The sequence below is a fragment of the Lithobates pipiens genome, unplaced genomic scaffold, assembly GCF_037356315.1.
Source record: "Lithobates pipiens isolate NorthernLeopardFrog02 unplaced genomic scaffold, aLitPip1_a1.2 Scaffold_16, whole genome shotgun sequence".
In the NCBI taxonomy this organism is placed as follows: domain Eukaryota; kingdom Metazoa; phylum Chordata; class Amphibia; order Anura; family Ranidae; genus Lithobates; species Lithobates pipiens.
The window spans coordinates 96,477,026-96,492,193 of record NW_027507748.1 but is presented as its reverse complement, the minus strand read 5'-3'; the positions used below and the strand labels follow the sequence as shown (position 1 = coordinate 96,492,193).

Below are 15,168 nucleotides of genomic sequence, written 5' to 3'. Positions count from 1 at the left end.
CCAAATCTTCCCCAGCAGCAAATATTCAAATTCCTTGACTCCTTTTCCATTCTACTTCGGGATGGAAGAAAGGAGGAGCATGTGACAACGCTGGTGTTTAGTGATTGGCCCAGCACCAGGTCATGGGGTGGGGCAAAAAGCTCTTTAGTACTTCTGAGCTTCCTTTCCTTATTCCCAGCATGCTAAACCAAGTGTCAGGAAAGAAAGCCGTAAAGTTAAACAGGAGCTCCAGTATTAAAAAGAGCATGTGAAAAAGCACAACACGTGAAAGGGCTCAAAACTACAATATTTGCAGGCAGAAGTCTGATTTGAAAAACTGAATTAAACTCCTCACTCGGATATGTAGAAATAGTAAACCAAGGCTGCCATTATACCAGGGGTGTCCAAACTTTTTTCAAAGAGGGCCAGATTTGATGAAGTGAACAAGCGTGAGGGCCGACCATTTTGCCTGACATTCTTTGAACCATTAAAATTCGGTCGAATTCAGTAGTTCGAGCACCAATTCACAGCTCAACAAGAATTCTCTTGCCTTTGTCGCGCTCGTTCCAGACACAAAGACGAATGCTCTGCTCTTTAGGGGTACCGTTAATTCTTAATGGTACCCCACACATTGGAAAACGTGGGGTGCTTTTGGTCCAGTGCTAAAAAAATAAAAAAAAAAGCTCAGGGACATCTTTCCCTGCATTTTTGTGGGTAGAGAAGCCCATTGAATTGAATGGGCTGCCCTACACGCAGCCACACAGATGTGAACCGAGGTATGTATACCCCAAAGATGTATACCCAGGGTGAATGGGCCTGCACTGCAACTACCCCGCAACTGTGTTGATTGCACAGTTGCAGTATAGTGATGCTGCATTTACAGGCTTCAAACAGGTGGTGAGGAAGCAACATAATGCCTCTTTACCGCCTTTCAAATGCCTCTGAAAAGCAATCTGTGTATGGATTGCTTTTCAGAGGAGCAGCAGTCCTGGCTGCTATCACACACAAGCCCTACAAAAGCAGTTCCGATTGTACAAGAATGGGGGGGGCTGGATTAAAAGTAACATACATACACAGACATACAGAAATACACGCACAGATACATACACGAATAAAGCACTTAAAACAAATCTAGCTTGTAGCACAGTACTGTACCTTTCCAGCTTCCTCATTCAGCCGGGTACTGCACTGTAGGGGGAAGCAGAGAGCACAGCATACTTCCCTGCATTTTACTTTCACTTTTGAAGCTGACGGAGCTTCTCACAGTGCCAGGGATCGGGCTCATCTGACAGCCCTGAACCCGTGGCACACCAGGTGGGCCGCTCAAAACCGGACCGCGGGCCGGACTTTGGACATACCTGCATTATACAATGTACCAAAACCATATAAGAAGTCAAACCTAATCAATCACTTTCAATTTGAATGCAATCAGGTACCCCCTTGAACTCCATCGTTTCAGAAAATTGTATAATGTACGGCCAGCTTAAGTTGAAAGCACACTTCCACTTTTGCACCCAAATTGGGATAACATCTACTTTTTATTTGTTACACATCCCCATTCACTAGATCTGTTCTAACCAAAGATTAAAAGTTTTCTAAGCCTGGGCTCTTCATTCTATGATGCGCTTTTTACAAACGGTCTCCTCAATTCTGTCCTTCATCGGCAACTAGAAAACATGCTTTAAAAGTAGTTGACTTTTGTTGTGTGAATTGAAACAAACTATATTAGGGAGGCAGTTACTCAAATGCATCTGCAAAAGGTGGAAATACACTTTAAAATGTGATTATAAAGTTGACCTTGAATATAAAAAAAAAAAAAAAAAGAAAGAAAAAAAAAGAAGAAGAATTAAATTCTACATTGTTCTCTCAGCTTTCAAAAAATAAGCGAGATACGTCTAAGATTACCTGTAGTCTAGTATGAACAGCTTGGCACAGACTCACTTTGCATTAATGAATTGTCAATCTAACAGGCAAACAGACATTCTGGTTGTGTGATATGAGCAATTCCCCTCCTTCTGGCTACAGAAACGTCAAACGTAGTTTATACCCAGAGCATGCAAACCATGTGTGAACCAATGGCCATAGAGACCATAACATGTCGATAGAAACTGAAGCAGTAGTAAAAGCAGTTGAAAACCAGCCCTCAAGGTAGACCTCTGAAGCCTTAGGAATTCTGGTGAAAATACTTTTCAAAGTCAACAGACACACTGAAATCCTATTTCCTCCTTTACTTTCTATAGTGACAATCTTAGGCCCCTTTCACACGGGCAAATCGTTCAGGTCCGCCCGTCAGTTTTTTAGGCAGACTTGAACGGACGCTCCATGTAGGTCTATGGAGCGGTGGATGTCAGTGGTGAGTTGTCCGCTGACATCCGATCCGCTGAATTCCTGCTTCACTGTAGAGATGATATTGGCCAGGTGATGAGCAGTGCCTGGTTTCCTCCAGACATGACGCTTGCCATTCAGACCAAGGAGTTCAATATTTGTTTCGTCAGACCAGAGAATTTTGTTTCTCAAGGTCCGAGAGTCCTTCAGGTGTCTTTTGGCAAACTCCAGGTAGGCTGTCATGTGCCTTTTACTGAGGACTGAGATGATTGTTCTTTTGGAATGTTCCCTCTCCACAGAGAAACGCTAGGGCTCTGTCAGAGTTACCATTGGGTTCTTGGTCACCTCCCTGACTAAGGCCCTTCTCCCCCAATCGCTCAGTTTGGCCAGGTGGCCCACTTTAGGAAGAGTTCTGGTGGTTCCAAACTTCTTCCTTTTACGAATGATGGAGGCGACTGTGCTCAGAGACCTTTAATGCTGCAGAAATGTTTCTGTACCCTGCCCCAGATCTGTGCCTCAAAACAATCCTGTTGGAGGTCTACAGACAATTCCTTGGACTTCATGGATTGGTTTGTGCTCCGACATGGACTGTTAACTGTGGGACCTTATATAGACAGGTGTTGCCTTTCCAAATCATGTCCAAACAACTGAATATACCACAGGTGGACTCCAATCAAGTAGTTGAAACACCTCAAGGATGATCAGTGGAAACGGGATGCACCAGAGTTAAATTTTGAGTGTCATGGCAATAGCTGTGAATACTCATATGTGGGATTTTGTTAGTTTTTTATAAATTTGCAAAGATTTTAAACAAACGTCTTTCATGTTGTCATTATGAGGGTATTGTTTGTAGAAATTTGAGGAGAAAATAATTTAATCCATTTTGGAATAAGGCTGCAACATAAAATGTGGAAAAAGTGAAGCGTTATGAATACTTTCCGGATGCACTGTATGCACCTCCTTTCCACAATATTACACATTTGGAAACCCATATTTAACCGCTTTGCGTCCGCCCTATAGCCCTAAAAGACGGCTACAGAACGGACGCTAACTGCCGGGAGGCCGTCCCTGGACGTCCTCCTGTTTACTTCCCTAATGCGCGCCGCCGCGGGAGCGCATCGGGGAAGTTCTGTGTTGGCCATGTCCCTCGGACACAGCCAATCACAGATCGTGCTAAATGGCCAATCACAGTGGCCATTTAGCACTCGATCGGGCTATCCAATGAAGGGTGATCTCATATGTAAACATATGAGATCATCTCTCATTGCCGGCTCCCCTCCTCACACAGAGACAGCGTGTGAGGAGGGAGAGCTTCCGTGCTGCAGCGTCTGCGACTGAGTGTGTACACACATGCCCACCTGTCCCCAGTGCCACCTAACAGTGCCACCTAATAGTGCCATCTGTCGTCAGTGCCACATCAGTGTCACGTGTCATTGTCCTGGTGCTCCAGGGCCTTCAAAAGCGTAATAGGTAGTCAACAATTTAGATGTGTAATTTATGCTCCTAGAACACATGATGGCGCTCCCTGAATGTTGGGCCTCTCTAAGTGTCCAGGCTGTGAAAAAGTCCCACACATGTGGTATCGTAATACTCAGGAGTAGCAGAATTTTAATTTGGGGTGTCATTTGTGATATACACATGCCATGTGAGAGAAATAACCTATTACAAATGACAATTTTGTGGGAAAAAAAAAAAAAAAAAAAAAAAAAAACAATCTTCATTTTGCAAAGAATTGTGGGAAAAAATTACAACACCAAAAACCTCACTATGCCTCTTACTAAATACCTTGGAATGTCTACTTTCCAAAAAGGGGTCATTTGGGGGTATTTGTACTTTCCTGGCTTGATCGGGTCGCAAGAAATTAGATAGGCCACCAGTACATCAGATGTGATCAATTGTGTATGATTCGCACCACAGCTTGTAGATCAACTTTCACAAAGACCAAGTAATATCCACTAATTTGGGTTATTTTTACCAAAGATATGTAGCAGTATAAATTATGGCCAAAATTTATGAAGAAAAAATTAATAATTTGCATAATTTTATCACAGAAACAAAAGAAAAATGATTTTTTTTTTCAAAATGTTCGGTATTTTTTCATTTATAGTGCAAAAAATAAAAAACCCAGAGCTGATCAAATACCACCAAAAGAAATCTCTATTTGTGGGAAAAAAAGGACAAAAAATTCATTTGGGTAGAGTGCTGCATGACTGAGTAATTGTCATTCAAATTGTGAGAGCACTGAAAGCTGAAAATTGGTCTGGGCAGGAGGGGTGTTTAAGTGCCCAGTAGGCAAGTGGTTAAATTACAAATATTGAACTGAAGTTTAGGTATGAAGTGTAGAAAGGTTCCACAAGAGAACCACTTACTATAATAAATCTTTAGAGACAAAATGAAAAAAATTGTGGCGGCAGCAGGGAACAGTCATTCATATAAAAACTGATCACGGTTCTCATTTTTTTTCTATTTCACTACAGTCAAGCTTGTGACCTAGATAACCAGCAAGTAACAAGTAGGCAGAGAACAAAAATATTACACAACTGGCAGACTTTTCTTCATCTAAAAGTACACCATTTTTTGTTAAACGAAATGATGCAAAAGAAAGAATGATACCAATGCCTTTTCCCCACCGATTATGGCATTTTTTAGTTCACAGTAGAAAGGTGCAAAGAACCATCTTACCATTACCTTCATACATGCATTCTAAAAATGCCATTGCTATTGAGTTTAGTATTTAGAAGCATGGATGCTGCCTTTGCTGGCCTCCATCTTAAAATACTAGTTGCCTAGCAGTGTTGGGCTTCAATAATTTAAAGCAGATCTTCAGCCTACCCAACCCAACCCGCCACCCCCGCTTTTTTTTTTTTTTTACCAAACCCCAGCCTACTTTGATGCTGGTTTGGGACATTTTGGATACTCACCCACCCAGTAGATCCAGTGGTGTCCTTGAGAATCCTCTCAAAATTCTGCACCACGCCATCATCTTATACAACTTAATTGCGAGGCCCAACAACTATTCCAGTTTCAGCAGCCGGGGCTTGTGATGACGTGCCACTAGCCCCACCCCCTCTTTTTTCAATGCAGTAGTACGCCTCCTAGGATATATGTCATGCATATCCCAGGAGGAAGCACAGGGAGCGTAGTACAGGTCATTTGTCTAATCAAATGACGTGCGGGGGGTTATTTTTTATGAAGAAAAAGTAAATAAAAAACAGAAAAATATATATAGTGTGCTCCTCATGTAAAGGAGGGGAGGAGGGGTGGAGAAGAGGGAACTTGAATATGAGGGTGAAGATCCGCTTTAAGTTACAGACCAGGAACAAAAATGTAATATGAGTGTCAGAATACTTTATCCTTCTGCGTATTCTGGATCAGCGACTCTGCTTGTCCCTTACATGGTTGGGTCGTTCAATACAGGAAAATCTCAGCCATCAACAGTGACAGAGCTTGCCTGTCCCCTCCTACCTCACAAATATTTCTATTGCTAATGGGACAAAACATCAATGATGAGGCAATAAAAGGGGGCAGTAGAAGCAAGAGCCGACACTATTGAGAAGTATTGCCTGTCACACTGTCAAATACTTGCATGTTTCAGGAGGAATCTTTTTACATGTGACAATTTGACGTGCTTTTGGCTGCTCAAATTCATTTATACCAGGCGGTTTGCATTTGACAACTGGGATTTGAAACCATACCAAAACATTTTGTGCATCCACACTACTTACTTTCATCATCTGAGTCAAACCCAAAATACAGCTGACATTTCTTTTGTGCTAGATGCTCTTCAAGTGCTTCTGAGCTACAGTAGTTCGTTAGGCACTTCCCACATCTCAGTTTCTCTACTGACGTCTTTGACTCAGAAGGGTTTTCATGAAAGCGATCCTGACTACTTTTTCTACGTTTTGGCATGCTAATATATTGTTCATCTAGGTAACTTGGAGGCAAGGGCCTGCTATAGAGCCGCGTACCACCTGAACCACATGGTGCCGATTTAGCGGGCTGATTTGGTTTAGAGTCCTCAAGACGATTTTCCACTGCAATGATTTTTTGCTCAATGTCCTGTGCCATATCTGAATGCAGCGTTTTGTCTGTATCAGTTTCTCTAGTGCTGTCCAATGTTACAGATGTGTCTACTTCTGAAACAGTCTGTTCCTGAACATTATATCCATTTGGAATTTGTTCCTCAACAACTGATGGTGTTTCCTGAACGGTCTCCTGACTGCCATGAGTGTTGGTTGGTTCAGAGTCATTAAAACTCATTTGGAGAGTTTGCTCAGCTGTTTGCACTTCCCCATTTATTTTTTTCTCTGTCTGTTTATAAGTCTTTGGTTCTACAACTTCTTTTCTATACTTCCAGGTGGGGACTGGTATGTCTACCACTGCTTCACTTACAGTCTGTTCTTTTTTAGTAGATTCTGCAAGTCGCTGATTGTTTGCAGTGTCCTCTTGTGGCATGCTACATACAGGAACATGACTTACTGGCTCTTCGACTGGTAAATTATTACCAGCCTCTCCAGCATTTTGTTCATAGTGCTGAGCTTCATGCTCGTAAAGGGAAGAGATTTGTTCAAAAACCTCAGTGCAGTTTATGAAGCCACACTGAAATATTAGAGGTTCATGGCTTAACTGGTGCTCTGTAAGCTGCGTTACAAACTTGAAGTTTTTATTGCAGCTTTGCTGCTGGCAAAAGTAGACATTCGGATAAGTGTGTTTCTTTAGATGGTCCATGAAATGCCTACTATTGGTAAACTTTCTCAGACAGAACCGGCATTTGCCCTTATTCCATGCCATTATGTGTTGCTGTACATTTTCGTCAGATGGGTGAGCTTTCCGAGCATGCTTGTTCAAAGCCCTTACACGCTGGAATACACGGTGACATCCTTTAGCAGGGCACTGGTAGTTAACCTGATGGCTGACATCAGGATCTCCTTTATCAAAGACAGACCCATTTAGCTTAATGCATTCAGTAAAGGCCTTGTCAGACTTTTCCTCCGCTGCTTCTATTTCACCTAGTACAGCAGACACATCATCTGTATTACTAACATCAGTGGAGAAAGAGGTCTGGGTAGCTGTTGAATGATGTAAAACTTCTATGTTATGGTCTGTTAGGTGGTTTTCATCAGGTACCATGCATTCCATTGCAGTGTCTTGACTGTCAAGGATGTTCAACCCTTCACTGGTCGAACTACTAGAGTTGCCATTTTCCAAAACCACCAATGACTCTTCTGAGGAGTTAACTTCACCGATATCTGAACAAACCTGAATAGCATTGTCTGAGGAAGCATCAGCAGATTTCACCATTGAATGCCTTTGCATTTTCTTTAGGTGATGTTTTAAATGTCGAAGCATATTTATTTTATTCCTGAACTTTCTGGCACATAGAACACATGTAAAGAAGCCTCCTTCGTGATGGGTCTGCGCATGTCTAAATATGTGACCACCTAAAAATTCCTTATTGCACAAAATACAGGGATGCTTAGGAACATTATGCTCCATTTGCTTAGGACTAGGAATGGTGTGATTCCTTCTAGAATGAAAAGGCAGTCTTAGCTTACAGCTTCTCTCTTTGAGCTTCAATACTCCATTACGTAATTGCATCACAGAGTCATCCGGGGGCAAATTGGGTTCCAGCAGATTATCCGGTTGTTCTTGTGTACCTGTAACCAAGGCAGCTTTTTCCCCAAGGAGTTCTGCACAGTTTTGCTCAATCATTTGAAAGTTCCAGAATTCTGGATCAAATAATAAGCCTCTTTTTAAGATAGGAAGCAATTCAAAACGCACTCTGTTCTCTACGTAGCTGTTAAACTCATTATAATCCTCATCTGAGTATTTGTACAAACGTTCCACGTCTTTGTAGGATTCCACAGTGCGTTCCAAAAAGAAAACAGATAGTGCACATATTCTGCAAATCTCCAAATCAGTGGGGAACAGGTAAGCTATAGCTTTATAAATTAAAGATTTTGTTTCAGGATTATTATGAAGATCCAGTTGTAGTGCACATCCACATAGCTCCACCGACAGCTGCACGCCAGCTTCACCAACCTGAAATGAAAAACAGTGTTGGAAGATCTCTCACTTCAGCAATAGTTATTCCATTTTAAATTTCTTAAAGCTTTCTCTGTTATCATGCAGAAACAGAATTTAAAATCTAATTTCAGCCTGAGAAAATAAACGCAAAACAAAATGTATTAAAATCCACATGTATCATTTACCTAGGTCCTAAGAATCTACCTCAACTGAGAACGCACCAACGCTCCTCTTCTCAAAGCATCTGAACAATGCACTCATGTGCCAAATGTTCATTCTTATTATATTGAAAAAAAAAAAAAAAAAAAAAGAAGAATGAAAATATACAGGCATAAGATCTAGATAATTGTTTTAACATGACTGTGTGAGAGTGCACATGCACCCCCATGCACTCCAGGTGTCTGCAGTAAAACACACAAAAATGCATATACTGTGCCTTGAAAAAAAATTATTCCTACCCCTTGAAATTGTCCACATTTTGTCATGTTACAACCAAAAACGTAAATTATATTGGAATTAAAAAAAAAAAAATAATTTTGAAAACGTATCATTTTCCTTCCACTTCACCATTATGTGCCACTTTGTGTTGGTCCATCACATAAAATATCAATAAAATACATTTACGTTTTTGGTTGTAACAGGTGGAACATTTAAAAGCACTGTAAATGTGCACATTACATTCTCTTCTAAAGTGGGGTAGCCTAGCTATATTTTTATCTGTGAACATGATGAAGGAACAAGCAGCTAAACCATCTAGGCTTTCAGCTCCTGGTCAATATCACACAGGCTGTGTCAGTACGCATCAGTTAAAGCCCAAGTTCTCTTTTAAATCAGCACAAAAGGACAGTACTTACTTTGAATAAGGAGTGTCCCTTGTGCCGGTAGCTAGTTTTAATCTTCCATCCTCTGAATACCCCCCTGCCCCCCCCAACCCTTGCAGCAGTAATCTTCTGAATGAAAAAAAACAGAACTCTATGAATGGAATGTAGAACAGGCAGATTAAGCAAACATAGACTTCCTCTATTCTTGGAGCACATTTAATTGCAGGAAGCTATAATACAGTTTAAATGGAGGAAAGGGTGTTCATAGTAGCCACTCTTGACGAGTGCCTTTGAGGTTTGTAAAAATGGTGGTGCTGCGCTGTAGGACTGATGGACTGATGAATAAACAGGGACAAAATCCCTTCAGTTTAAAATGCAGGTGCAAATGACATGGATCTAAAAAAATAAATCACAATAAATAAAATATATACAATGAATGGATGCATGAAAGTGTAAGTGTGCAAAAAAAAAAAAAAAAACAAACAAACACACACACACACACACACACACACACACACACACACAGTTGATTGAAAAAGTTCAATAAGGGAATATCACGTGTGCCAAACTGGGCACAAATAACAGGCACAGCGATACTGCATAAATGTCCAATGTGCCAACCTAGGTACAAATGAACAAGAAATAAGAGTCCATCAGACAATATAAGGTGGATGAATAAGTGATAATTCCCTTTGCCAAGACAGTGAACGAACGACTGAGGTCAGGCCACTCCAATGTGATGACACCTCAGTGTGCGCTAGCCATCTCACCTCTCACCTTATAGCTGTAAAGGTAACAGCATATAACCAAGTCCAATACTGCACATGCCCTCCAGGGGTCCTCTATGGGGTCCCTCTCCAATGGGTCTGGTAGTAGTTCCCTTTGCTGGATAGAGCCTCCTGTGTGGTTACCTCAGTACCAGTGGTTAGGATGGAAGAAAGAGCCACAAGCGGCAAGCTAGTATTCCCGCGTCACTTCCGGGTTTGCCTATAGGTCAATCACAGCTATAGGCAAAACTGAAAGTGGCGCAGGAAAACAGTCATTCATTCACTGTCTTGAAGGGAATTATCACTTATTCATCCACATTATATTTCCTGATGGACTCTCTTGTTTGTTATTTTTCCTAGGTTGGCACATGTGATATTCTCTCATGGCACTGTTCACTTTTATTGCTAGTGCACTTTTTCAATCAACTGCCTTTTTGGCACACCTACATTTTCATCCATTATATCTATTGTATTTATTGTGATTTTTTTTTTTTTTTTTTCTAAACATCCATGTCATTTGCACCTGCACTTAAAACTGAAGGGATTTTGTCATTTAGGTTTATTCATCAGTCATTCTACAGCACAGCACCACCATTTTTACATTAATTTATCTGCTACAGTAGTAGGATGTCAATGTTAATCATTTAGTCCCAGCTGACAGCGCAAGAGTGTCACCATTTCCATTTGCCTATGAGGTTTAGAGGCTCGTATTAACCCCCACAGCCCCAGAAGATTACCAGTACAGGGTTATAAGGTGGGGGCAGAGGATGAAAGATTTCAACTAAGAGCAGCCACAAGCACATAGGACAATTATCATTCAATGTAAATACTGTAAAAAAAAAAAAAAAAAGACCAAGTTAGACTTACCGGTAACTTGTTTTCCAGAAGTCTTTCAGGACAGCACCTGAGAGATAGCGACTCCACCCTCCTCGTTAGGAAACACCTTCTTCCTCCAGACTTTAAAGGGAGGCGCCTCCCTACCACACATCAGTTGTAGAAGAGAACCTCCGGCCCCGGCTGGAACACATAAACACATACGTTAGTCACAGCGTAGCATAATATAATACCATAGGGCGGGATGCTTGCTGTCCTGAAAGACTTCTGGAAAACAAGTTACCGGTAAGTCTAACTTGGTCTTTCCCAAGGCGTCTTTCAGGACAGCACCTGAGAGGATAACAGAGACTTACCCCTTAGGGCGGGACAACAGCTTGCAGGACCTTTCTGCCAAACGCCTGATCGCTGGCAGAAGTGAGATCCAGTCTATAATGTTTCACAAATGTGTGAAAACTCGACCATGTCGCCGCCTTGCAGATCTGCTCAGGGGTGGCACCAGCTCTCTCTGCCCACGTAGACGCCAGAGCTCTGGTTGAGTGTGCACAAATTCTTGCTGGAGGAGATAACCCTGCCTAGGAATATGCCTCCGGGATAGCTAATTTCAGCCATCTAGCTAAAGTAACTTTAGAAGCCTGAAAACCCTTTTTTCTTCCTGAGAAGAGTACAAATAGTGAATCTGAACGCCTGAAGGACTCCGTCCTTTCTAAATAACTCAGCAGAGTCCTCCTGACGTCCAAAGTATGGAAAGAAGTCTCCTTATTTCCTTTGGGGCTAACACAAAACGTTGGCAGTACTATGTCCTGTATACGGTTCTGAACTGAAGCTACCTTCGGTAAGAATTTTGCATCTGTTCTAAGAATAACTCTATCAGGAAAAATGGAAAGATAAGGTTCTTTAACTGACAGAGCATTTAGCTCACTGATCCTGCGTGCAGAGACAATGGCAATCAGAAAAACGGTTTTTAATGTGAGAAACCTAAGGGAAGCCTCCACAAGAGGCTCAAAAGGCCCTTTTGTTAGAGACTGTAGGACTACCGACAAATCCCATCTAGGAAAAACCTTAACAGGAGCTGGCCTAGATCTTTTAAGAGCTCTAAAGAATCTGATCACCAGTGGATCTGAGGCCACAGATTTTTCTAAGAACACTGTCAGGGCTGCTACCTGCACCTTCAGGGTACTAACTGCCAGTCCCTTGTCTGCTCCATCTTGTAAAAACTCCAAGATGGAGACAAGGCTCCCTGTCACCTGGGCGGCTGACAAACACCAAGTTTTATAACGCTTCCAGACCTTAGAATAAATGGCCCTCGTAACCCTTTTCCTACTTGCTAAAAGGGTCGAAATCAAACGGTTGGAAAACCCCTTGCTCCTAAGGAGCTGCCTTTCAGAAACCAGGCCGTGAGGGCCGGGCTGGCCACTCCTGGATGGTTCACTGGGCCCTGCAACAACAGATCGTGTCTCAGGGGCAGACGCCAACAAGGCTTGATTGCCAGGCCTAGAACTGTCGAAAACCAAGCCCTTTTTGGCCAAAAGGGCGTGATTAGAATAACTGGCACCTTCTCCCTCTGAATTTTTCTTAAAATTAACGGGATTAACTGAAATGGGGGAAAAGCATAACAAAGACGAAATTCCCATGGATAAGCTAGCGCATCTGTGCCCAGCGAGCCATCGCGACTGTCCAGGGAAAAGAACTGGGGAACCTGGGCGTTCACCCTTGAGGCGAACAGGTCTACCTCTGGTAAACCCCATTTTCCGGCAATCATTGTGAATATCTCCGGGTTTAGAGACCATTCCGCTTCCCGAATAGCGTTTCTGCTTAGGAAGTCCGCTACCCTGTTTAGATCCCCTTTTAGGTGGACTGCTGATAGGGATAACAAATGTTTTTCCGCCCACCGAAGAATCTCCATGGCCAGTACCTGAAGCGACCTGCTTCTTGTACCCCCCTGTCTGTTTAAATAAGCCACTGCCGTGGCATTGTCTGTTAGGACCTGGACGTGATGGGACTGAAGTTCCTGAACAAACAACTCCAGAGCTAAGGCAATCGCCTTGAGCTCCCTCCAGTTTGAGGACCTTATTGTCTCCTCTTTGGCCCAGGACCCCTGAGTGAAACGTGTTCCTAGATGGGCTCCCCACCCCCAGGAACTGGCGTCGGTTGTTAGTCTTTTCCCGACTGGAAAAGCCCAGACTAACCCTTCCGATAAGACCTCCTGTCTTTTCCACCACCATAGGGACCTTTTTACCTGGGTTGACACTCTCACCTTTGCCTCTAGGGATGCCACTGTGTGATTCCAAGATTTTAGAAGGAAAGCCTGCAGACACCTGAAATGCATTCTTGCCCACTGGACTGCTGGCATTGCTGAAGTCAGAACCCCCAAAGCTGACATAACCTGTCTTACTGTCAGATTTTGGCTGGTCTGTAATAAAGACACTGCACCGGAAATCCTGTCCTTTTTGTCTAAGGGAAGGAAGATTTTTTGCTCCACCGAATTTATTAGAAACCCTAAAAACCGAATCTCCTGAGATGGGTTTAGGGACGACTTTTGGAGGTTCAAAATCCAACCCAACGCCTCCAGATGGCTGCGAGCTTTGCCTAGATTGGTCTGCAATTCCTCGCTGGATGGGGCGAAAAACAGCAGATCGTCTAAATAAGGAATAACTGCGATTCCCTGAAGACGCAGTGGCGCTAAAGCTTCTGCCATTATTTTGGTAAAAATTCGGGGAGATGATGACAGGCTGAAGGGTAGGGCCCTGAACTGGAGATGATGAACCATACCCCCCAACCTCACCGCCAGCCTGAGAAACTTCTGAGACTGGGGAGAGATCGGAACATGTAGGTATGCGTCTTTTAAATCTACTGACGCCATAAAACATCCTGGCGTCAACAGGTTTCTGACCGAAAAAATTGAGTCCATTTTGAACTTCCTGTACCTTATGGACTCGTTTAAAGGTTTTAGGTTGAGAATCAACCGAAACTTCCCTGTCGGTTTCTTTACTAGGAAAACATGGGAATAAAACCCCTCCTGCTGTTCTTGCAGGGGTACCTGTACTACTACGCCCTGTTGCATCAGTTCCTCTAGAGAGGACTTCATGGCCAGGGCCCTTACTGGATCCCGCGGGGTGTTGGTAATCAGGAACCTTTTTGGGGGGTCGTTGACAAACTCGAGTGAGTAACCCTGCGCGAGAGTGGTCAGGATAAACTGATTTGAAGTTATCCCTGACCACTGCGGAAGAAATTCTTGTAGTCTTCCGCCCACCCGCAGAGACGAGTCATTGCGATTTTTCGGCCTGTGTAGGAGGACGGAAGAGAATTCCACCTCTACCCTTCGGCTTCGGGGCGGACCAACTTTTCCTTCTCCCTTGCAACTTGCTGTCCTGATCCTGAGTTTTTTGAGGTCGAAAAAGACGTTTTGGTACCTGCTTTTTCTTTTTGACCGGAAAGGATCTCTTTTTATCGGCTGTCCTGTCAAGAATATTATCGAGGTCAGAGCCGAAGAGCAAGTCTCCTGAAAAGGGTAACCCACACAGCTTATTCTTTGAAGCCGAGTCACCCGGCCAGGTTTTAAGCCATAAGGCTCTTCTTGCAGCATTAGTTAGAGCTGCTGACCTGGCCGATATCTTAATTGCCTCAGCTGAGGCATCTGCAACATAGGCCACTGCCGTAATCAGGGTAGGAAAAGAATCTAAGATTTCCTGTTTAGGGGAATCTGCAGCTATATGTGACTTTAACTGGTTAATCCAGTATTCAAAATTTCTGGCTACACACGTTGTGGCCATTGCTGGTTTTAAATTGCTCATAACTGATTGCCATGATCTCTTGAGCAAAAGATCCATGCGTTTGTCCATCGGATCTTTCAAAACTCCCATATCCTCAAAGGACAGATCTGTGGATCTTGAAACCTGGGAAAAGGCGGCATCCAGTCTGGGCACCTTGTTCCATACTGCTGCAGAGTCCTCCTCGAAAGGAAAACGCCTTTTGTGGGCTTTGGAGAAAAAGGGCTTTTTCTCTGGATCCTGCCATTCTTTCCTAATGGCCTCAGAGATGACCGGATGAACTGGGAATGTTCGGCCCTTAGGCTCATCCAACCCAGCATACATGCGGTCATGGAGTGATAATTCCTTTTTCTCCTCACTTAAACCAAGCGTAGCATGAATGGCTTTAAGGAGCCCATCGACCTCTTCAAGGGACAGTTTGAATTTAGAGGGGGCTACCTCAGAATCCTCCAACTCCTCTTCCGAATCTTTAACGGAAAGAGCAGTGGACTGCTTTTCCCTATCTGAAGGGTCTTCAGGCAGAGATTCTAACACCGGGATTGAGAGAGACCCCTGGGAAGACTCTGCAGTGGAAGGCTGACTAGCAGCCGGGTTTGCTAGTGAGTCACGAAAATTCTGGATCGTGGCGTACAGCTCCTTCTTTACAGA

General features: G+C 43.2%; 1 protein-coding gene across 3 annotated transcripts in view; it reads right to left on the bottom strand.

Moving 5' to 3' along the window:
* Positions 1-15,168, bottom strand: part of ZNF654 (zinc finger protein 654) — a 58,988-nt gene that overhangs the window by 498 nt on the left and 43,322 nt on the right. For all 3 annotated transcript variants that reach the window (XM_077480119.1, XM_077480120.1, XM_077480121.1), the window contains one exon: positions 6,030-8,346. In XM_077480119.1, coding sequence (XP_077336245.1) covers positions 6,030-8,346 — 2,317 coding nt within the window. The remainder of the gene's footprint in view (positions 1-6,029; positions 8,347-15,168) is intronic.